This window comes from Morone saxatilis, unplaced genomic scaffold, assembly GCF_004916995.1.
Source record: "Morone saxatilis isolate NCDOM2014 unplaced genomic scaffold, NCSU_SB_2.0 Contig17, whole genome shotgun sequence".
NCBI lineage: Eukaryota > Metazoa > Chordata > Actinopteri > Moronidae > Morone > Morone saxatilis.
In genome coordinates, this window is record NW_023339729.1 from 26501 (window position 1) to 51261 (window position 24761).

General features: G+C 39.5%; 1 protein-coding gene across 1 annotated transcript in view; it reads right to left on the bottom strand.

The window, feature by feature from the left end:
• Positions 1-10640: 10640 nt before the first annotated feature.
• ttc27 (tetratricopeptide repeat domain 27) overlaps positions 10641-24761 on the bottom strand; it is a gene marked incomplete at its 5' end in the record, with an annotated part of 25240 nt that continues 11119 nt past the window's right edge. Inside the window, 8 exon segments of the mRNA XM_035659395.1 lie at positions 10641-11015; positions 12641-12741; positions 14487-14598; positions 14944-15141; positions 18937-19102; positions 19924-19976; positions 20367-20465; positions 23361-23588. Coding sequence (XP_035515288.1) covers positions 10890-11015; positions 12641-12741; positions 14487-14598; positions 14944-15141; positions 18937-19102; positions 19924-19976; positions 20367-20465; positions 23361-23588 — 1083 coding nt within the window.

The window sequence follows — 24761 nt, forward strand, 5'->3', positions numbered from 1 at the left end:
CAGATGTACTGGTGCTAATCGGAGTGGGCGGGGAGAGCCTGAGGATCGGCCAGAATCAGCCAATTAGAAATCAGCAGATACATTTATTTTACTTATCACTCGGGGAAACTCGTCAATGTACGGTTGCACATAATGACTCATCAATGTACATTTGTCGGTGGCTTCAACACTAGTAGCACACTTCCTCACCTCGCTGGGTGTGTAAGAACTCTAGGTTGGCTTGTTTTTTATGTTCTTCCTCAGGTCTGGCCAGCGACAGTTGAGTCATCTGTGTCTTGCTCTCTTTGATTCACTTTCTTCTAGGTATGAAAACAGGATTAGGTGGTTATATATAGACTGTCAATCAGAGAGATGACAGAGGTTGTATTGACAGATAGGAACAGACGACCAGAGACAAAGGTGCACTCAGCAACACCAGCTATGACAACTTTTTGGAATTTGGTCCACTCCACCGTCTGCCTTGTTTTTGGTGTGTTCGCTACCCTCCCCTTGTTTTTGCCGCTGTGAATGCTGATTTTTCTTTTCCAGGCATCAGGGTCGTGGCGCATGGGATGGCAAACCTTCAACCAGCCCGTCAACTCATTCAGCCAACAATAGGCAGATTTATTTTCGGGGCCTACTGCCAGCCCATAAGTCCTGTTAAATTAGCAGGTAATTAAACCATTCCTAAAAACCCACTTTTGACCGCCAGTGATTTTACGCCCAACGAACATATTTCGTAACGCTCCCCCACCACTTTCTCATCTAAATTCTTGAGAAGGTATTGCCCAAATAGATTGCTTGAGCCTTCTAGCATAACACAGGATTTTCAGTCCCAGCGAATTTTAGGGTAGCATCACAGCACAGGAGACAAACAGTGGACCTTCGTCTTTTGGCCCAGCCCTTCTCTGTTACGATCTTGCTCGCACTGTAAAAGACAGCCACCTTCTGACCTCTCAGTATTCCTACTTACAACCGACTATGTATCCTATCTAATCTGGCCATTAAAACTAAACTGGGTAAAGGCCTAACTGTTACAGTCAGATCACAGCGCTGCTTGGCCACCCAATCCCTTTTCACTTCTTATACTCTTACTGTTCTCCCGTTAGGACACCATTATTCCGAGTCGAAGTCACTGCCCATCTTAACTTTTCAAATGTTATGCAGCATGATAGCCCATGACTTCATTTTCCATCCAGGCTTCGTTTTGCATAGATACATATCAGAGTCCCAATCCAACCGCGCCTGAATGAATTAAGTCGAATTCATACAACAATTACCCATGGCATGCGTTAAGGATCAAAACCCGTGGATGTCTGGCAACGTTTTCTGAACTGTTGCACGAGGTACCGCAGCGGGTCGCTCCACTAATCTTCTAGGGACGTGCTTTCTTTTCAACCCGTTTGACCCCCGCGTTAAAAACATTGCAGAAAAATCTGAACACCAGTTCACTCACCAGACCAGATACACGAAAAACTACGTCTCACCGGGCTGGATTACTGCAACTCCTTCATTACTCACCAGGCTGCCTCCAATCAAGGTCCCCTTTAAGCCGGACCTGCGGCACCACAAGGACCTTGGCAGCCACGAGCGTGCTGAGAGACACTAGGGAAGGAGATCCATATCTGGCTCTGACTCGTATGTGCACTCTTTCTTGAAGGACAATCACAACCTTGTAAAATTACAACAACACATACACGCATCTCGTACAACACCATCTCGCTCCACCGAACATCACTGTACAACAGCTCTTTACATCGGTCAGGCCCTTCCATACTATTCACCCCACCACGATCTGACCAGCTTTCACCAGATGCAAACAACACGAAACACCGCTAATCTACCGCCACTCAGAACACTGCGCTCTCTGAGCGTTGCGCTTTAAACAAAAAAAAAACATCCTGGAAACTCTCTCACACCACAGCCACTTTCACATGGCGAGGAACCATCGAGTTCTGTCCGCCACTATCGTACCAGATCGTGCAATGTACCGAATCGTGCATTCGGCTGGCTGCCAGTGTCACTGAACCAATGATCCCAATCGGAAACGCGTTTGTTGGCTTTGATCCCCAGCTCCTCCTGCCGACGTGTCGAAGTATCCTCTGAGCAAGATACTGCACCCCAAATTGCTACGCTGATGCAGCAGCCATTGGTTGCTGAATGGTGTATGTATGATTAGTTCTGCCTGTTCGATGGACTTTGCCATCACTGAGCTCGATGTGTGTGCGAACAGCGGTCTGAAGACTGTGGCACGTAGCTGTTCAAAAGCGGTTCTGCAGTGCTGCGGCAAGACTCAGACCACACGGCCTATTACCAACGTACCAGGTCCATTCACCATCAAGTTGACTGCGTAAGCCCCGGCAACCCCACACGCCTTCACAGATACCGATTTCTTTAGCTCTCTCTCAATTCACTGCATCAAGTAATTTTGTCTAAGTGCTACCACAGTCGCAATCGCTCCCGTAAGGTACTTGCTTCCTCTTCCCTCACTTAGCTCCATGCTTACTTGGGTCTCCCGAAATGTCTAACCAGCGATCATCTCAGACAGATCACTGACTGCTTAGGCATTTAAGTTATTATAATAATAATAATAATAATAATAATAATAATAATAAACTTTCACCTTTCAAAAACAGGTTTACAACATGTTTTTACATGGTAAAAACAACACAAACAACACTAAGGACCATAGCAGCATCAGTAACAATAAATAGTATAAAAAAATAAACATTGTAAAATATAGAAGTAAATAAAAAGACAACAAAATGGAAAGTAGAACCACGATGAATTAAAGGTTAGAAAAAGGGTCACAGGAAGGCGATAAGCCTATAAAAGAGCTTTTTATGAAGAGACTTAAAAGAAGTAATAGAATTTGCCATCGTGATCTCTTCTGGAAGGCTGTTCCACAGTTTGGGGGGCTCTGATGGCAAAGACTTAACCTCTGTTTTTTAATCTTGATTTGGGAACCATCAGGAGAGCTGGCACATGGTGGGATTCCTCTATCCTCGCTGAGTGATGTTTTCTGTACAGCACAGTCCTTACTCTTCATCCAGATGACACAAAAGGCAAAAACATGGCTTCTCCATTATGTGCAGTAGTTGGTATTATTGGACAATGTCTCTCCGTAAGTTGGTGGGGATATCAGGAGACCTTTACTCTGGATATTGCTCGCTGGTCGTATCAGGTTACTATTGGTCCCAGGTTTCGGTATCACTGGATCAGCTTCCGGCCTCACGGTGGGAGTGTTCTGGTCAAGCCCCCAGTAAACTGTTACAGGTACCGGACTACAAATATGTTTTGGTTATTACTTTACTGCAACGTTTCCTAGACTCACTAACAGTATAACAATCATAACAGTAATCACTAAATGCATACAATACAAAACGTTTTCATCACAGCAATTTATGTGAGGTTTTAACACATTACCTACAGGATGAAACAGGGAGACATGGCCTGTCGTTACTGAAATCTGAAGGAGGGATGAATTGATTGGGAAAGGGTTTAGGAGTAAAGGGAGAAGGGATGAGGGTTGAGGGATTGTAGGGGAAATTCTTCCATAATATTGAGAGTTCAGTTCTCTGAAGAATCACCCAGTGTGATGAATCAAATTTCTTTACTGCAGCATGGAGAGAAGACCACATCATAGACATTCTCTCCCTACTTCCAGAATGCTCTACCTTATATACCTTTCAGTACATCCAACCAAAAACACATCTGTTATCCTATTTACATACTGCTGTAAGTCACACATGAAATCTAACCCTGTGAATCTTATCAGTCACCTACCATAAAAACACAACCCCCTAACCAAACTGTATATATTTACTACGCCTCCTAAAACATTCATCTACCACAGGATGAAGGGTTGAAGGTTTAAGGATGAAGGGCAAAAGGGATGAGGGTTGAGGGATGAAGGGTTGAAGGTTGAGGGATGAAGGGTTGAGGGATGAGTGATGGAGGATGGACATTTGAGGGATGCAGGGATGAAGGTTGAAGAATGAAGGAGTATCGGAAGGAAGGGTGAGGGATGAACAGATGGAAGAAAGGTGGGTTTGTTAACGGATTGATGAATGGACGGAGGGGTTCAGCTAGATGGTAAGAGGGAACCAAGTGGGTGGTGAGACTGTGAGTGAGGGAGCTGTCTCTTCTCTTGTCGAGATCCCCCAAAGAAACTTCAAATCGACTCATGAACGTTTTTGATATTGTTTACATGTTGTGACGAAACCAATTTTGTGCGGGTACGATAATCTTACCGATGGAACGGGTGAATGGGATAAAGCTAGAGAGTGTAAGGACATTGAATGAAGGAAAACGGCAACCAGATTGTCCATCTGAGGAGTATTGCATGGAGAAATCTGGGCTGGGAGTTAAGCTATTGGTCTATGATAAAGCTCTTTCTCTTGAATATTTCCTGGTGGCGACATGGGTTGGACTGATTCTGAATGTAGAGAACAGTGGACTGGGAAATGGACCGATCATGAATGTATTTTTAAGAAATGAGAAGAAATGGGAGGAAACTGAGGGTTTTGGCTGGTAGCATTGCCATGGATTGTAGTTGGGAAGCTCTGTGAGGCTGAGGCAGTCAGTGTTGGGAAGGGAGAAGCGGAGGCAGCCAAAGAGTTAGAAATGAAAGAAGAGGAAAAGATGCTGGGATGGAGGGATGCATGTGCTCTTTATAAAGTCTGTGGAAAGGAAGAAAATGGATGAGAAGCCGAAGGGGCAGGTACTGGGTTCGATACAACCTGGGCCTCTGAGAGGGCTGATGAGGAAGGCTGAGTCGTGGGATGCGCCGTGACTTCATCGCCCAAGGTGGCTGGAAGGAGGGATGTCCGTCGGACGCCAAAGACTCCCCTGGAGTGTTGGGGCCAAGGGCCCGATGATGTTGGAGTTGTCAGTGGATGAAGGCTGGGAGCGTTGGGGAACGTTGGGGAACATTGGGGAACATTGGGGAACGTGGATTGTTGAGCAGAGCCTAGGTGGCTGACATGAAGGGATGGTAGGCGAAGGAGAGGACTCTGAGATTTCAGGAGTTTGCTAGTCGTCTTCAAGCATGTTGCTGTCTGAAGGGTTGAAGGTGAGCTCGTTCTCCATGGTTCCAGGTATTCGTTTTTTGTATCTCTTGTCTGATACAGATCATATGAAAATCGAGTGGAGGAGGGAGGGAACGGATAAGGTGTGCTTAAGTACATTTTGAGGAGAAATGAGGCGTAATCTTTGTTTCTGAACCTAGTTATACAACTTCATAAGTCGACTATTAGGGGGCAGCCCTAGTTTCTACAGTAGCCCAGAATGGAGAAACCAAACACTGGGTCTATAGATAAGGGTGTTTTTGTTTGCAATGTACAACTGCAACAATGCCACTAAATTTTACACACCTTCTCTCTCTCCTTTTCAAACTAGTGCCCCATTTAACATTACCCGTAAAAAATTACTCAGTAATCTGTATCACAATAACAATAGTAACGTAACTTGATTATAAGAGAAAAGAGGTATTAATAAGATGGCTTTCACTAAAGTATATTCTATAAGACAACAGAACAATGCAACCTTAGCAAAGAAAATGGAAGACACCATAGTAGTGTTGTGAGATTCATGAAGTGTCTTAATGTGTGCACAGAGTGCAAGTCCATTGTTCTTCATTTTAGAAAGCATTTTAAAATTGTAATCCTGCTAATCACATTTTTACTAAATGTATCATGTAATTCCATTACCTATAAAGTGTTTACATTTTTTTTTTTTTAAAGACAAGTCCCAGGGGCCAGATGCACCAATTGCATACTGTTATGGTGAAGAGCACCTTCCTTTCAATCGTTTTATAAAAAATTTAATGCATTAGAAATGGTGCATGCATGGACTACTTTAATACATCTGGTCCCTTGAGTGTGTTTTGAACAGATAACAGCTGCTTGGCACCTTTAATCCAACCACAGACTTCCTCTGCAACCAACTTCTCTTTGGGAAATTTCTACATCTTGGACCTTTTGCCACTTTCCACCACCACAGACCACAGAGTAGACACAACTGTGGCTACATCATGGCTAAACAAATAATTGATTCCACATGAGTCTCATTTCACCACCCATGCTGATTTCTTACATCTACTGCATCTGATCAATGATGTCATGTGTGCTCATTTTGGTTTGCGTTTCACACATTTAACCAAAAGACTTTCTCTCACAGGATTTAAATGGAAACTGTGTGTTTTTGTTTGTTTGATGGTTACATATGTGTGAAACAGATCTGGGCGGTGGACTGCCGGATTTTGACCCATGAAGGTTAATGGTAAGCAGAATCCAGAGACAGACTATGAAACAGCTTCCTTGGGAAAGAGGGTGGAGGCTGGATGCTCTTTGCCAAACTTGTGGGGAAATTCATGGCAAGGCTCTGAGGAGGGCTGCAGCCATGATGTGTAATCACAGATGATGCAATGTTTTAAAATCAGGGCAGAGAGTTCATTCATTCAGTCAGCCTGGGTCTGGGTCATCTGCACAGAGACTGCTTTCATCAAGGACAGACATGTTTGAAGTAGCTCAGTGTGTATTTATATGATAAAATCAACACTGCAAAAAATAAATCTCAAGAAAGTAAAAAAGCCATGTTTCTGGGAAACCATTTTGTCAAGAATGTTTTGCATTATTTTTGTATTTTTGTATTTCTTTATTTTATTATACTTTATTAATCCCCTATTGGGGAAATTGTTCTTTTCACTCTTTTTTTATTTTACACACACACAGGCTGAAATACACACTTCATGCACTTGTGGAAATGCAAACAGGGAGAGAGATGGTGGAGTGATTAGAAAGTAATCTGATTTAAAGAAAATATATCTAACTTGGTCTTAATAAAATATCATTACTAATATTGAGCTAGATTTAAACAGTAACAAGTTACAACAATGGTTTGCATAATATCTTAGCAGAATAAAAGAGTATTTTCCTTATTTAAGAGTAACTGCTTCTCAATTTAAGAGAAAGTAGTCTTGACCCAGTGTTGTAAATTAAGGTGCTGTTTAGTTTTTCATACAAATAAGATAATAAGAATGCTTCTGGTGCCTTCATTTAAGTCAGTCACTTATTTTATTAGTGTATTATTATTATTATTATTGTATTATTGTATGATTTTGTTTTGATAATTAATAATATTAGATTATGGTACAACTTCATAGATTCAGCTTAATAAATTAACCAAAATACTTAAATAACTGAGTTTTCTTCACTTGTAATAAACACAGCTTGCTTAAATGTGTGGCCCATTATAATCTTTTAGTGGCTAGATTTTAATGCTAGTTTTAAGAGTTCTTGTCAAGCAAAGCTGGCTGTTTTTACAGTGAATTCTATTTTTTCTTTCTTTCGATGAAAGCCCCATGTGAGGTTTAATACTTGTTTGTGGGAATACTTCCTACCCAGTCAGTAGAACCACTTAACGTAAGTTACTGGATGTTGGCATATTTGGAGCAGGCTTCAGACACTGCAGCAGTGGCTCCATCTGGTTGGGGCCTGTGATGATATGGTTGGTGTGAACCAACCAAGTCCTCAAAATGAAACCACAAAATATGTCATTTGTAATTGCCCCCCAGGACAACACAGAAGTGTGCCCCTATTGGCAGGATGACATCATTTGTCAAGGTCTTTCAATACCGTAATGTTGCAAAAAAAAAATTGTTTTGATCTTACACAGGTTAGTGAAAGATAATGCTTTTGGTTAAAGTAACTTTTTAGTCAAGGTTTGAGAAACATCCTACATGACATGTCTCTACATGAACATGTGTTGGTTTTCTGAAACAACTAATGCTTTTGTTACTCATTCTCAGAACTTTGTGTGTGTTACAACATCCAAATGAAGCTCTTTATCATGAGGTGCAAGGAAGCAGAACAATGTAGTCCTGTTTTAATATTTTAACTCCTAAATCCTAAAGTGATACAGTGTAGTTTTAGGAAACGTTATTGTACATTTTCACAGATCTTACTGTGAAAAAACTTTTAAAGCTGAACTAATTAGTGTTTTTATATTAACATGTGTGAAATGAACAGTGTTGGGTTAGTTACTCAAAAATCAAAGTCAAACATGACTTTACTTATTACTCCCCGCTAACTCAATTACACTATTAGTTATATTACAAAATTCAGACTTCACTTTTTCACCAGTGTGCAAATATCAGGATAATCGCCCGGTCAGCGCAGCTAAAGCCCAAACGGGCAGTTTTCTGCAGCCTATGCATCTATAAAAGATACAGACGGTTGACGAGACACCATCTTTTCAATTACATCTGTTATTCAGAGACAAGATTGTCTAGATGTAAGAAGAAGATGTATAGATATACATTGTCCTTGATATTAATGTAACACCGCTGTCAGGTTGTCAACTAGTCCCCCTGTACATTAGCCAGGTAATCACAGTTCAAATTAAATGAATCAGACACATACGACACTGATCAATGAATGTCATTTTGTCATGGTGTGACTGACCGGAACTAATGTTGAACAAATACATCAGAATCACCAACATCTGAGGGCATTCAGATGTCCCAGACCTGGAATTATTCTTGGTGGAAACTAATTCACATCCAGCTCCAATTAAAAAATGACTGAACTAAAATATTCTCTATCTCTCAACTAAAATGTGATGTAATGGGAGTTTTGTGAATGGTGACGTCAGCCCACTGAGGAATACCAAGAATTCTGGGAGAGCGAGTCTGAGGCAGAACAAGTAGACTCGTGTTAGCTTCTGATAAAGCTGTCCTGATGATGACAGAGCAGCAGCAAATCACTCTTACATGGTTTATCTAGAAATAGCATTTGGGAAATGTACAATCCCATTAAGGAGATTAGTCACTGACTGCTGATTGAGCCTGTGTCGGTGAGAGTGATATAATGTGATGAATGAATGATACAGAGCCTGAAATGCACAATTGTTTCTTGCCTTTTTCTATTCCATGGTTGGTGTGTGAGGATGGAAATAGAGTGCTGCTAAAGTTTGCTATCTGTTGCAATGAGAAAAAGGACTAAACACCAATCAGGGCCTTACAGTGTTAATATTTAACATGCAGTACCTGTACATTGCACATTGTTGTAGCATTCCAATCCCTCACATGATAATAGCCATATCATTCATGAACAGTGGTTTCATAAACAGCATTCGTGTATCCCTATCTTAAAAAAAATCTTAATCTAAATCTTCCACTCTTATTCTGCTACACTAGGCTTTCCTTTCAAAGCAGAGGCAGAGGCTCTGTGTGCTGTAATAAAAAGGCCCAGGCAAAATACACACCCCATTATAGTAAAAAACAAAACAAAAATAAACAAGTGAGATAAAAATCCACAGTCCTTAATCTGTGTTAAAATAGATATCAAAATCTGCAGCAGCAGAGTTAGACAAATCAAGTGAATATCTTCCAGTGTTTTATAGTCAAGTTTTTTCTCTGGACAGTGTTGTTAAGCTGAAGTGATGGAATAGTTAAAAAAAGGAAGACATTACCTTTATTAAAGAATCTTAGAGTGTTGAAGCCTTGTTTTAGCTTTAGAAATGCTTTGGAATGGACTGGATTTTACAAAGAATGAGGACTGTGGATTTTGTCCTCCATTTCTTCCACTGAAGGCAGATTATGAGGGGATATAACTACGCTTTAGGTGACAGGATCTGAGCAAGCAAAACCAGTTTCAATGTTCATATGGGCACCTGACCTTTGTTTTAAGACAGACTTGGAAAAACTGTGAAGCTATCCTATAACACAGGCTGAAGAGCAGTGTGTCACTGCCACTTCTGACTGAAAGTTTCAGTGCATTTCTACTTTGCTGCAGCTGTAAACACATCCAATTGCAATGTCATACTGTACTTTGTATTAAAATAAACTGCAAAAAATGAGGGCTGCCAATATGGTAAAAAAAATCAAATTGCAATTGTGGTGTGAGTCACAATTATTGATAATATTTCAATTCATTGCCCAGCTAAAATAGACCAAATATATAAAAAAAAATGTTCCATGTACTGGATTTCACGTCAAGAAAGTCTATGCATATAGATGTTGGACTGAAATCAACTAAAACCAATTGCTGACGAGTGATATACTGTAACTTTGCAAAATGGTCAGCTATAAAAAAAAAGGATATACCACTTGTAATGAACTGGCTAAAATGGCTTTCATCCTAGAATGAATATAAAAATTACCGCAAAATAACAGCTATGACATTATCTAAGGGAGCAGCAATAGGCCTGCAGAGTGCCTGACATCTGAGTCCCAAGATAATGCAGAAGTTAGGTTAGTCAAACACTTAAACACTGACACCAACTCTGTAATAATATGTTCCTAAAGCTCTTCCTGTGATGATTTAAAGGTCCAATGTGTAACATTAGGAGGATCTATTGTCAGAAATGGAATATAATAGCCAGAGGTATGTTTTCATTAGTGTATAATCACCTGTATTTAGGAATCGATTCCACCTTCTATGCAGTCTGCCATGTTGAACCACCTACAGTAGCCCAGAAGGGGCAAACCAAACACTGGCTCTAGATAGGGGCATTTGTGTTTTTTGTGTATTTCACAGCCTACACACTTGGAAGACTGAGCTGTGTTCAAATGACCACAAATCCCCGCTAGACACCACTAAATCCAACACACTGGGCCTTTAAGGCTATTTTCCAAAAGAAATTCAAGCAAGCAACTTTTACATATTTTATTATTTGATACCTCACAGTCAAGGTTTACATTCCAAAGTGAATATAAAGGTTTAAAAACATCATGATTACAACTTGAGTCCTTTGGCTTTCCATTTCTAGTCTAATCTATTATTTGTTTTATTATTAAGTCATCACATGTAAAAGTTTTGATTGAAAAGTGTTTAACAACACACAATGCTGACAACTGAAGCTGTAGAGTCTGTGTAGAGTGCCTTCAGAGCCCCAGATTCTGATGGTCAGTGTGTTTGCTCACGCAGCCTCGTGCACACCTCATGCAGCTCAGTGATGAGTTGTTCCAGAGCAGTGACACCATCCTGCAGATCAGCGTGGATCTGACCCGTGGCTACATCTGTGTGCATTTGCTGGAGACAGAGTAATGAAGATGAAGTGATGATGTAATGTACTGAGGTTAACATCATTATTATTTTACTCATCAACAGTGGACTATTTGGATGTTATTTGGTGTAATGTACTGCTGCCATTCACTCATATCTTCTTGCATCTTGAGTGGAAACGAGAATGCATTTTTGAAGCTATCAAAGTATTAAAAAAAAAACATTTTGTGAAGGATCCCTTAAATTTGGTTAAAGAATGTTGACCAAGATATGCCCTAAGCAGGACATTTTAATAAATCTGCCACTGCTCTCTGGTGGACAAACTATATATTAGCAACACTTTTTAAATACAGACGTATCTTTGGCATCATCTTTGGTATCGCTTCAATTTGTAATGTGTACACACTGTACAGTTTGGATTTTTAAAATCTTAGCAAAAACTGTGTCTCTTAGCTGTTCAATACCAATGAAATGACAATTACAGTAACCTTGAAGTGCAAATCACAACAGCAAATGCCAAAACACAACAAAAAACTGGAATGTGCAGCAGCTTATACTTTCAGTCTGTGAATTTACAACATTAGCTAATGTAACGTTAGCTCAGCAGCTAGTCAACAGGATCAATTTAGATATCTGTTATCTTAGCTTTAATTATCAGACATTATTAAATATAATTCCACTTTTCAGTAGGTAATATGCAGAATGATGAAAACGTAATTTCAAGTCACAGTACTGTAGCTGCTATAGTCAATTTGTCTCGTTTTCCAGTTAGAGTCATTGTTAAGATGTTTGAAGTTGACTTTAGGTTAAATACTGTTTAAAATATTTGTCAGTTAAACCATGATGAAACAAAAGGGGAGTAATTAATCACCCTTTGTTTAGAGTAATCAAAAACAAAACATGCCTGTGATAGTAATAGTAATATGCCTGAAATATATATGTAAGTTTATGTAGAAATATATATGTCTAATATTAATTCTCATATCACTGTAAAATTATTCTATGGCAATATTGTTTTTTTCTCCGCTTTGCAGTGACCCTTCTCCCAGACAATTCCGACTCAAACACTGGGGTTAAAAGATTTCCTGTCTACGAATAGTTCAACAAGACTGAATGACCTGGGTGCCAAATGCTTGTAAATCTCCATGTCCACGATTCTTTATGGATTTGTAACCTGTTCAGATAGACAACTTTATTGATGTGGTCTGGTGAAGATGTTGTGTCAACCTCCATGTTGACATCAACAACAGGACAGTGTTATGAGCTCCCTGCTGCTATCTGCTTGTTGCAAATTACTGAGGGAAGTTCAAGAGCTTTAAAGTAGAACTATGGAGCCTGAAATTATTATACTGCAATTCCAGCCAATGCATTATTATCAAGCAATGTGGCAGCTGACATCTATAGTCTGCATTTTATATTTTGTTGCCACCAGCACTTTGTATGTTTAAGCATGTCTGTACTGTATTTTCTGTTTTGTTATGAAAGAAGACTGCCTTCACTTTTTGTTGTGGTCAACAAGGCAGCCCTGTTCAGACTCAAGATGCAAGAAAAGAACAATAAACACAGTAACACCATGTACACCATCATCACGATGTCATAAAGAGCGGGAGTGATCTTCAGGGACAGCGTGGACTGTTATTGGTGGACTATACCTTAGCTTTGGTGGCCAGACTCCTGAGGCTGAGGCGGGCAGAAGAGAGCATCTGAAGAGCTTCTGTTGGATTGCTCTTCTTTTTACTGCAACTGATGGTCACTGAGAAACAGAGAGATATATTCAGAGAACGGATCCAGCCTGTTGGATTAGTTGAATTAGTGTTTGTTTGTTGTGTTTTGTCCTGGATTTGAACTCGGTATATTTTACTTTTGTATATTTTATTTTGTATATTTATACTGTATGACAATGTAGAAATTAAGAAAACGTGTTATGTGTAAAAAACGCATGGAGAGGGCCAGCCAGGCTGCTTTCATCCTTTTTTCCAAGGGCTTGGGAGGTTGCGCTACTGCTGAGCCTGCTGTTACTAAGCAACCAAAACCTGCGGGCTGCATGACGATAATGAAGTTGCGGTAATTTAGTAAGCCTCACTGACTTAACTAATTAAAAGTCAAAACAAAGATATACGGCCTACCAGCACCGTAAATCCCACGCTCTATTTGTGTGGAAAAAAGAAAAAAGCATCTTAAAGCTGTATAGGTAACTTTCATAAAAATATTTATTTGCCATATTTGCTGAAACTTTCACTATATCCTGAGAGTAGTACAAAAAAAAAATGTGGTTCCTCTGGCCAAGAAAGATATCCGATTGTTGAGTCTCATTCCCAGGGCATCAATTATGAATGCTTTGGGACCCTGGGAATGAGACTAAACGATCAAATACCATTATTTTCATGCTAGCTCCTGTCTACTTTTCTAATGTTTAATTCAGCACTGTGTGTGTGTCTTGCTGTAATGAACGCATATGGGGATTGTGGAGATTTACAAATAAACTGGAATCAGAGACACATCTCTCCCATTTTCCTCCCACTGCTGCTCATCGCTCCATTCCATCACCTCTTCTGCCCCACTGAGAAACCAGAACTGATTCATTGGTTTGTTGAAGATCACATAGCCATGGGTTAAAAGGTAAGCGGCCTGTTTGCCTTCATTTCACAGGGAGGTTTGATCACCCATCTATCATGGTTACTGGAGGAACAGCAGAATAGAATAGGAGTCATGATGGCCCAGCTAGGACTGGATTAGCTTCTGGCTAATGTCCGGTGCAGACAAAATAGAACAATGGGAAACCAGAGACTGTTGTGCCCACATCATTAGAGAGGCCTGCTTCATCAACATCCTGGATCCTCGATGGGTGGACCGTGTTCCGAGCCGAGTGCAGGACGAGAGTAGGGGGACCCTGTGTTTATATCGATGATGCTTGGGGCTCAAACGCACTCAAAGTGGACACTTTTATGTGAAGATGAAACCATATGATCATCACTTCTGTTTACATTCCCCCAGATGCAAATTCAAAAGATTCACTGCAGAAATGGGAAGAAAAGTCCATTGTCGGGTTGAAAAATTACAGCTTTGTCTGAGACACAAAGTAAAGTAACTACTGGTGCAAACACAGGTAAGGTTCCTAAAAATTCCCGGGGTTACTGAAAAAGTTCCTGTGTTACAGACCTGGTTTTGGTTTGATCTATGTGAGCACATAATAAACTAGTAACTTAATATTGATTATGAACCCTTAGTCCAATATTAAGTTACTTTGGTGAGGACAGACATTACTGCTTTCGTTAGATCACTGCTGTCAACAATATGACATAGTAAGCAGGACTTCTGTTCATCTCCTCCCTCTGTATTAGAAAGGAGTTGCTACTGTTCAGTCAAAAAATGCTTAAATGGTTTAGTCATGGCAAAAAGAGACTCAGTCATCGAATGATCGTACATGTTGCCTGGAATAAACCAAGGTTTCTGTGTTCATGTGTGGATGGTGGTTCTACAGCTGGATGGTGCACTCACCTTCACCCATATTGATGGCTCTTTTGATCACCTCTTTGAAGAGACCAGGTTCTTTCTCCCAGCCACCAGTCTGAACCTCGCAGTGATGGGCCTTGGACAAGAACTGTAGTGCCTGAAAACCACACGATAACACTACCAATGTTTTAGGAGGCAAATTAGGTCCCATATCCACTGTACATTTGCCATGGAGCCTTTTTCATTTCATTCCTCAAGTGGCAAAGATAAAAATCAAAAATGCATTTAAACTTCCTGGTTTGGTAACAAACGGTTTGAAGGGCTACCTTCAAAAAAATCTGACTTGTTCATTGAGCCTTGGGATAAGTGCAAAGTTCAAATATTTTAAGCGTCTTAAGTGATTTTGCATTGCTACTTTGTGCTGACTTTGCATGGCTGTGAGTGGGTAACTATGTGGAAATGTGATTGGGAAATGTTAAAAACATGTTGCAGGCGCACAAACCTTTTCGTTGTCCTCTGGGTTGGAGCTGTGGCCATCACTATATAACCGAGCATACTGCCGCCATATCTCAGAGTCACTACTCTGGCGAGAACTGACCCGCCCCAGGAGCTCCTTCATTTTGGGCCGGAAAGTTTCTGCTTGCTCACCCTGGCCGTCCGTCAGGTTTTCAACAACTGCTCTTACAAGGATCTGTAGAATCTGCCATGGGAAAAAAAATGATACAGATGTCAATGTCAGATTTGTGTTCAAATATAAATCACAATTCATTAAGTCAGAGGGGATTGTCATGGGTTTAAATTTTTACCATCATGGTCTTACTGGTTTATGGTAATTACACCAGAATTTCCATGATACGTTGACACTAAATCACATAGGGCAGAATGAAGAGTTGAAAATGAGTTGAAACTATTCAGCTAGTAATGTCACTGGTTGTACCTTAATCATAGACAATGAGAGATAAAACACCTGTTTTGTTCCAACATTATTTTCGTCAATTGTGACTCTTTAATATGATACAATTATGTCAATGAAAACTAGCTGAAACTTAGAGATTAGAGATTTTTTTTCACAGAGAAAACAAGACAAGGTAAAAAAGTAACCACTGAAAATAAGAACAATGATGAAATGTCAACAAATAAACGGCAATAGAACTCCTGGTTCGTAAAACCATATATTCCGACATCAAAAATACCTCTTGTTCAGAAGCGGATTTAGCTGCTCGACCTGTTGCTTAAAGTTTAATAGGAAGCAATTCATATTGCCTACCTAAGCATCACAGAAAACAATGCAGCAGGTAAGTAATTTGATCTCAACTTCACTATTAAATGTTCAATTTCTTTACACCGTGTCAGAGCTGTATTAAATTACTGCTAATGCAAACATAACTACTCCTACTGCTGCGGCTTCAAATTAGAAGCATTTAACTAGCCAGACACAGAGTGGCTTTTATTGTGAAGCAGCCATAAGAAGTGTAATGTGTTTGTCACTGTGCACAGTGCTGTTTTATTACAGACAAAGTAGCTGCTCAAGCTAGAGTCTTGAACAGCATTGCTGTTACCACAGTGGATAGATATTGGCAAATCAACCAGGACTAAAAACAAAGATTACAACTTTAAGAATTAATGCAAGGCACTCTTAAATGTAGTAATACAATCATGAATGAGAGTCAGTGCATAGGTTAAGTAGGTGAAGTAAGTGAAGTAGTAGAGAGGATGAACCGTCTGTCATCATCTCAGTCTTTCCCACCAACCCCTTTCTTCTGCTTAGAGCATTATCGGTATCCTGACTTGAGTTCTAGCTGAGATCTGCTATCTAGAAGTTCTCCACCTCCCACAAAGTAAATAATGAACCATTTGTCAGTTTTCTTGTTTGAGTGACTGGAAAGCTAACTCTGTAACATCACGTCAGACATCATGGACGGCATATATTATCTGTATTTTACAAGCAAAAGAGGCCAGTGGTATTGGTTGAAAGACACACACTGCTGGTAATATTTGAGTGTCTCTGATGTCAGTCCGGTGATGTGACATTTCCTGTGATGAGGGTGGATTAAACCATAAAAAGGACTTTGTTTGATGTATTCCCCTACATTATGCTGTCCATTACTGTGGTAAAAAGTGACACAAAGGATAGAACTAAATGAATTACTTATTCAGATTCCTGCTGGATCCAGTTAGGGTGTGAAATTAAGTTCTCTGGTGGGGAAAAAAGGACAGCAACACGAATGACAGGCCAGAATTTTCTATGAAGCTCATCTTGAAGTTTATTTAAGCTTTTAGATCACCAATAGAAAAGAAGACTTTTTGTCCCTCAAGAGATTCTGTGTATAGTGTCTGTGTTTGAATGAGTGTGTGCGTGGGAGACCTTAAGGTTCCTCTGTACCCCATTAAACCCCATGAGGCACAAAACTTAGCAACCCTCAGCTCCTTTGAAATCTATCAGCCAGTCACAGCATGTCTGTCACCAGCCCTGTACACATTCTATAAGAGACGAATTCATGGTGGTCCCTGCCACCATCTCTCCTTTCCTACTGCTCCACCTCTCACGCTCTGTGCCTGGGCTAAAAACAACCACAAGGAAGAAATATATGAAACAGAATAAGGCAGAATTGTTGTTTCTAGAAATGTGACTGATCTAATTATGGTGATAAGTCTGCTACAGCAGATGTTGACTCTAGACAGCAGTAACTAAACAGTTTAAGAAAGTCAGCAGCCTTGTGGTTGTAACTGCATATAAAACATTTGAAAATTCAACATTCTGATTAGTAGCTGACACGTTGCGGGAGGGTTAAAAGAGAGAAGGGGAAAAGAGAGAGAGAGAGAGAGAGAGAGAGAAAACAAGGAACATGGTGTGCATATTTATGCACAAGGAGCGTCTTCATTGATTATTTAAATTTCCCAACACACACACACACACAGGATCTGCTGTCTTCTTTAAGGTCTCACAAAGTCCAGGTTCATAGAGAGAAAGTGTTAGGAAAGTGTGACAGAGACTTTCAATATTTTGAGATGCTATGTCATTATTTTGTTAAGTTTCTCATGTGGGGTTGCTATGATAAATCACAGCAGTACCATGGGGTTCTGCATAGCTAGATAGCTAGATAGCTAGATATCTATATAGATATAGATATATATAGATATATATCTATATATATCTATATATATATATATAATATATATCTATATATATCTATCATAGATTATATATATGATTAGATTATATATCCTATATATATCAATAATTATATATCTATTAATATTAGTATATATATATATATATATATATATATATATACTATATATATAGTATATTAATATATATATATAGTATATATATATATATATAAATATATATACATTATATATACTATATATCTATTATTATAATCTATATATCTATATAGAATTATCTATCTTTCTTCTCTTCTCTATTCTTTCTCTTCTACGTCTTTTCTCTCTTCTCTCTCTCTCTCTCTCTCTCTCTCTTTCTCTCTCGTTCTGTTCTTTCTCTCTTTTCTTTTCTTTCTTCTCTTTTTTCTTCTTCTATCTATTCTCTTCTTCTCTTTCCTCTCTCTTTCTCTATTTCTTCTCTTTCTCTCTTTCTCTCTTCTCTTCTCTCTTCTTCTTCTCTTCTTCTTCTCTTCTTTCTCTTCCTTCTCTTTCATTCTCTCTCTTTCTTCCTCTTCTTTCCTCTCTCTCTCTTTTCTCTCGTCTTTTCCTCTTTCTCTCTTCTCTTCTTTCTTTCTCTCTCTTCTTCTTCTCTTCTCTCTTCTCTCTTCTCTTCTCTACATTCTTCTTTCTTTGTCTCTCTTCTTTATCTATCTATTATCTATCTATATATCTATATTTATATTATTATATATTTTCATCTATATTATATCATATAACACAAGATAACCAGTCTACATATTTTTCTGAAATGATTTTAGGAGAGAAATAGGCAACGCAGTAACAGAATCTTGATTCATATGTGATCAGCACTGCCTATTTTGACAGTTTGATCTGAGTTTCATACTGTGCACTGGACGGACTGGCTGAGAATGACTTGTCAGTCACAAGGCAGCCACGCCCAAAAGAAAACCCAGCTTTATCGTCTATTTTATCTAAAATGGGGCCAGGCTGAGGCCAATACTCTCTTTGGAATGACACAGAAATTAGTATATTGTTTTTTTCTGCGTAGTATGGCAGTTTACAGAGGTTAAGTTTATGAATGTTAGATGTTTGCATCTAAAATAAGCCTTTGATAGTCTTATGGATGCCTACTGACAACTTTGGCTGTTTTTGTTAATCATGTGACCCTTGCCTTGAGGCCAATTCATTTAACTTCTTTCCAAACAAATATGATTTTGCACATCTTTACACTGAACTCATTTTTTCCTTCTTAACTTCCTTGCTGTTTTGCTTTTATAAAGACCTCCACTCCTGAGAGTCACAGCTGTATGATACATCAACTCCTCACACCCCATACAGTCAGAGAGTATAAGCAGTGCTTTACCTGGACATCCTTGTAGTTTTCCCTGAGGTCCATCAGACGATGGTATGCCTTGATGGCTTCAGCAAAGTGCCCGATGTCAGTGCTCACTACAATAAAGTTCTCCCAGATCTGCCAGTGTTCGTAGTTACACCTCAGGGCTTCCTGTAGGGTATGAAAGGCTTTGTTTCTGCCACACAGGAAAGAAAATATTTAGCAGTGAATGAGCTCAGTAAAAAATAAATGAATGTGCCAAATACACTTACAGCAGTTTCAGTAATATTAATTTTAACATTTGGTGAAGGAATGGTTGCCCCCCACACACATGTGCTTGTGCTGAGTTGGCAGCAGTGCTAACCAGGTATTAATAGAAGCTTTCCTGTTTTGCCTTTCAATTTCAGGCCTCAAAGCACACGAGTCTGATGGAAGGCTGAGGGACACTTAGGATTCACTGGAAACACAGCACAATGGGTAATTTCTGTGTGAACTCGTCTTTCGACAGCCAGAGCCATAAAGAACTCAGGCTTGAATGAAAAATGTCACTTTGTATTTTTTGGTAACGGTTTTGCCATAAAATACAGTGCCATACAATATGTGTTTTATTTGCAGCATTTTCTAAACTTGCAGTTTCATGCTTCTGCCAACCACTTAGGTTGCAATTTACATCCTTGTCTGTCCCGAGGCGTATGATATAAGTGGTGAATATTTGAAATATATTATAATAATATAAAAAAATATTTAAAAATATGCTCAATTCATTCCCAAGTTGAGGCTAAAAAAAGCTATTTTGAGATCACAATGACCTTTGACTTTTGAGTCAAAAGTGTCACCAATCTGTGAAAACTAATGGTGCCGTTTCCAAGAAGGATTCTGATGGTTCCCTGTGCTTTGCTGTTCAATGTTAAAATCCTATTAAATAAAACTTAATCCATTTGATTACCTCTTACTACCAGTGCAAGTTACAACACCTAAAACATGCTGCTCTAATAACATTTCCACACTCATACTTACTTCATTTGGAGGCGAATATAGGCTGTGGAGAGGTTGCTCCATGCTTCTGCGTTCTGCAAGGAGAAACAGAAAAAGAGGAAAAAAAAGAGACGAGTAAAGGGAAGGAGAGAGTAAGGAAGAAGCAGTTGAAAATAATAATAATAACTGAGCTTATAGAAGAATGGTAGGGAATACACAATTTTCAATAACCACAGTTATGCACAGAAGCTACCAAATGGTTCAGGGCTGGTGTGGAGATTGACCATTAAAGATGCTGGCCTGTGCCTTTGTGTGTGTGTGTTGTAGACAAGGAATGTGAATGACCGAACAGGAGTGTCAAAGTGAGAGACTGATGGGATTGGTATGTTCTTATTTTCTCCATGCACCAACAGCTTAAATTTATCCATCTTTTGATGTCGTTGGTGAAGTGGTGTGTGTGTGCGTGTTTGGGTGTGGGTACTTACATCTGGCTCTAGTCCCACACACCTATGGAAAGCCTTAGCAGCTCCCTCATAGCCCTCCAGGGCAAAGTAGGCACAACCGAGGGAAAACCACACACCGAGCTGTCCAAACACACACAAAGACGAACCAATAAAAGTGAATCAAAGTACTACATTTATGCCTAGATATTTCCAAAAAACAGTTTGTTAGCAAAATAAAGAGGTTTAAATAAGAGTCGACAGCCATGCTAACATTTTTTGTTTGGCCTTTTATTGCCTTTATTCGATAGTGACAGCTGAAGGTAGACAGGAAAAGGGGGCAGAGAGATGGGACAACACGCAGCAAAGGGCTGCAGGTTGGATTCAAACCCTGGGCCACTGCAGCAACTCCGTACATGGGTCGCCAGCTCTACTGACTGAGCTAACCGGGCGCCCCGATGCTAACATTTTCTATCAATTAGGCCGGTCTGTACCATCCAATGGCAATCGATCCAGTGGTCCACTGTTGAGATATTTGCTCAAAACCAAAAATTTCAACGTGATGGTGGTGCTAGTTGAGAATTCAGGGGGATCACTCAGGGGGATGACTCACCAAAGTCATCAGTAGTGGTGTGGTGATGCCTGGACAAGTGGGTATACTTGTACCCCAATTTTTTATTTAAAGTGCCTCGTCCAGCAAAGGATAAACGCCCCGCATTATAAGCAGCAACATGTAAGACTACTCTTGTACACCAAACCATTATTAACACTGACAAGTGAAGTGAATAACACTGATTATCTGGTTACCATGGCATGAAAAAATGGGCAGCATGAGGATGTGAGTGACTTTGACAAGGGCCAAATTGTGATGGCTACTCGACTGGGACAGAGCATCTCCAAAACTGCANNTCTGCAGTGGTCAGTACCTATCAGTACCTATTTAACTCACCCAAAAATGGGCCAGTATTTGTATATTATCACCTAACTTAATGCAGTGAGGATCATTATAAAATTAACATTAGCCATTGAAGAGGAGAAGATTTTGCAATCAAAACTGACCCACAGACAACTACGTAATTATGCATTTTGAAGTCCTTATTCCATCCAAAATTGGACCAACTATGAAAAACTGGAATAACAAGCCATTCTAAGAAACAAAATTCAGCTTGCAGAACACTACTGAATAATGTGCATCAGAGGGAATTCAGCAGTGGATGAATCCAGTATACTCCGTATACCTGCACATACCCTGCACCGCACCACTGGTCATTAGAATATATTGTCTGGAAACCAAATTAAACCATTAATTTAGATTCCTATGCAGGGTGTCTGGGTTCACTATTAGAAAGAGTGTGTTCTACTCCAGGCTCTGGAGCAAACAGAGAACCATCACTCCATCACATTTTAAAGAGCTGTTCAGATGGTTCTGGCAAAAGGTAAAAGCCTCCTTGTAGAGATATTTCAGGTACATCTATCTAGGAAGAGACTCTAGGACAGACCCAGAACAGACAGAGAGGGATTTGATAAGATGTAGTGTCAGGGATCCTCATCTGATAAGATTTTGTTCTTCCATACCTGTCTATACTGTAAATTGGTACATTAACAGTGAAGAGTGTAAAATCTATGAACAGAGTAGTCACTCTCTTACATTCAATCTGATTGAATGAACTAAAAAATAAATAATTAAAAAAAGATTTCTTGGGACACCCTGGAACTCCCCTCAAACACCCCTGGGGAATCCCCAGAGCCCAGCCTGACAAACTACTGCAGTAGGAGAAGCTGGTGGTAGTGGCTACGCTGTAAAAAAGGAATGTCAAGAAAGTATATAAAGACTTGTTTCTGGGAAATTAGTCTTAATTTAATGTTTTAGGAAAATACATCTTATATTACAGCTAATATTGAGCTAGATTTAACCAGTAACGACAATGGTTTGCATAATATCCCAGCAGAGGAACAAGATTATTTTCCTTATTTTAAGAGTAAGAAACACTTCTCAGTTTAAGAGAAGGTAGTCTTGTCCTAGTGTTGTAAACAAAGTAGCCGTTTAGTTTTTCATTGTTTTAAATAAAAAGTCACTTATTTTTATGATGCTGTTTGAAGAAACTGTCTTTTCCAATTATTTAATCTTAAGCTCTATCGTAAATAACTGAGTTTTCTTTGCTTGTAATAAGCACAATCTGCTTAAAATGTTTGCTATTTTTTCTAGTTTTAAGGCCCATTACAGTCTTTCAGAGGCTAGATTTTTATGCTACTTTTAAGAATTCTAGCCAATCAAAACTGGCTTACAGATTTTTTGCTCAATACAAGAAAATATGATTATATTTAAGAATATTTGGCATGTTTCTAGAAGGGCTGTTTTTGCAGTGTACAGGGAGGGGCAGCTGGGCTACTTTGCTTGGCTTGATATCAAAGTAATACGGACCTGAATAAGTGGTAGAAAATTGATTGATGGATGTTTTCTGTCAATAACCGGGTTAAATAAAAGTTAAAGATTAGGCATGTGAAGGTTAAATGGTAAATGGACTGTATTTGTATAGTGCCTTTCTAGTTTTCTGACCACTTAAAGTGCTTTTACACAACATCACAACATACCATATTCACCCATTCACACATATTCATACGTTGATGGCAAAGGCCATCAAAAACAGAAGCTAATGGTCATTCCAACATGTTCATACACCGATTTACACATTGGGTGCAATTTGGGGTTCAGTATCATGGTCAAGGACACTTCAACAAGCATTGAAAGGTGCCAGGAATCAAACTACCAACCTTCTGATTAGTGGACAACCTGCTCTACCTCCTGAGCTACAGCTCACATTTTTTTTGTGTTAAGCCAGAGATAGATGTAGATAATTTCTTCAGCATCCCAAAACAGTTTACATGGTAGAATAAAGGATCATCTCCATTCCTTATATAAACTTTCATACATTCTAATAGACTTCACAAAAAAAATCTGAAAATCAGTATGAGCACACCCCTGACCTGTTTCATTCCTTTCCAATTAAATTTAGGCTGAACAACGTCATTACTTTGTACCTGCATGGTGTTGATATTAAGTGAGTGCTCAAAGCAGTCGATGCACTTCTGGAACTCTTTGTTGTGGAGGTGCAACAGAGCTTTGGAGCGCATGGCTCTGGCGCTCCGCTGGCCCGACAGCTCCCAGGCCCGGTCGTAGTACTGATGGTCCCTCAATATGTCTCCCAGTAGGCAGTAAAGACTGGACGTCTCTGTCTTCTTCAACTCCCTGCGAACAATCTCCTCGGCCTGAGCAAATGGACGGGGACGGACAGGGAGGTCAGAGTGGAGGAGGTGATGGGAGGAGGTGATGGGAGAAGAAAGGAGGCAGTCGTTGTAAGAGAAAACAGCAAACCAAAGATGTGAAGAACTATAAGGCTGCTCGTGGGATGCAAAATGAACAGAATAAAGAAAGTGAAACAGGTACAGAAAGAATATGAACAACAAAAAGAGTAATGGGAAGACAATGATGTGCAAAAAACATAACAGATTAGATTGACAGATAAACAGAAATGAACAACAGAAAATGTAAGGTAGGGGTTGTATTACAAGTAATGTGTCAAATTACCCGTGGAAATCTGCACTCAGTGCACCTCACCATGCCACTACATGCTTTGGATAGCTCTTGGACTTAGGTGAGACTCACACTGTTGTGAGGTTGGAATAATGAACAGATTGTTTTCTCTTTCCAAATCCCTGTATCTCGATTTGGATTGTGAAGCGCACCAGTCCAACCACTGAAAGGCTGCGGGCCTCTGAGGACTGACAGAGCCTGAGTTTTACTGCATTCCTTCTCTGAATCCTCCTGTCAGAGGCCTGATGTTGGGCCAAGAGTGTGACCCGCCTGGAAACAAGAAACCCTGCCATTCTTTTCTAAACTACACGACTCTGAACAGGTTGTACCAGGTACAATAATCTGCAATTAAAAGGTACACAAAGCTTCTATTACACCCTGTGCACTGAAGATAATCAACCATCATGTTCTTGCTAGCATGGCTGTTATATAAAAGACACCTATTCCGCCTTGGAAGAAAATTAAATATTTAATTTGTCTGAATTCAAAGTTCATAGTGTTGTAACTCCCACTGTGGACTATATACTGCTGACTTGGATTTAATATTAAGTGATGCATGTCTTAGTTTGTGTTTGGACACATAGCATGAGTCCATTTAATTAGTAGTGTTCAAGCTGGTTCATTAACATTATAATTATTATTATTATTATCATTATTATTGTCATTATTATTTATGCAAAATTGACCAGATGGTAGCGCTGTAATAAAGGCATGCCCATCACACCGTTAAGTCCAATTAACTTGAAATTGGACACAATTTTGGGGGGGGGGAGTATTTTTAATAAAACTAACTCTTTCAGTTCACTGTGTTTTCTAGTAGTTCTTCTAGTTTTCTATTGCTACTTTTA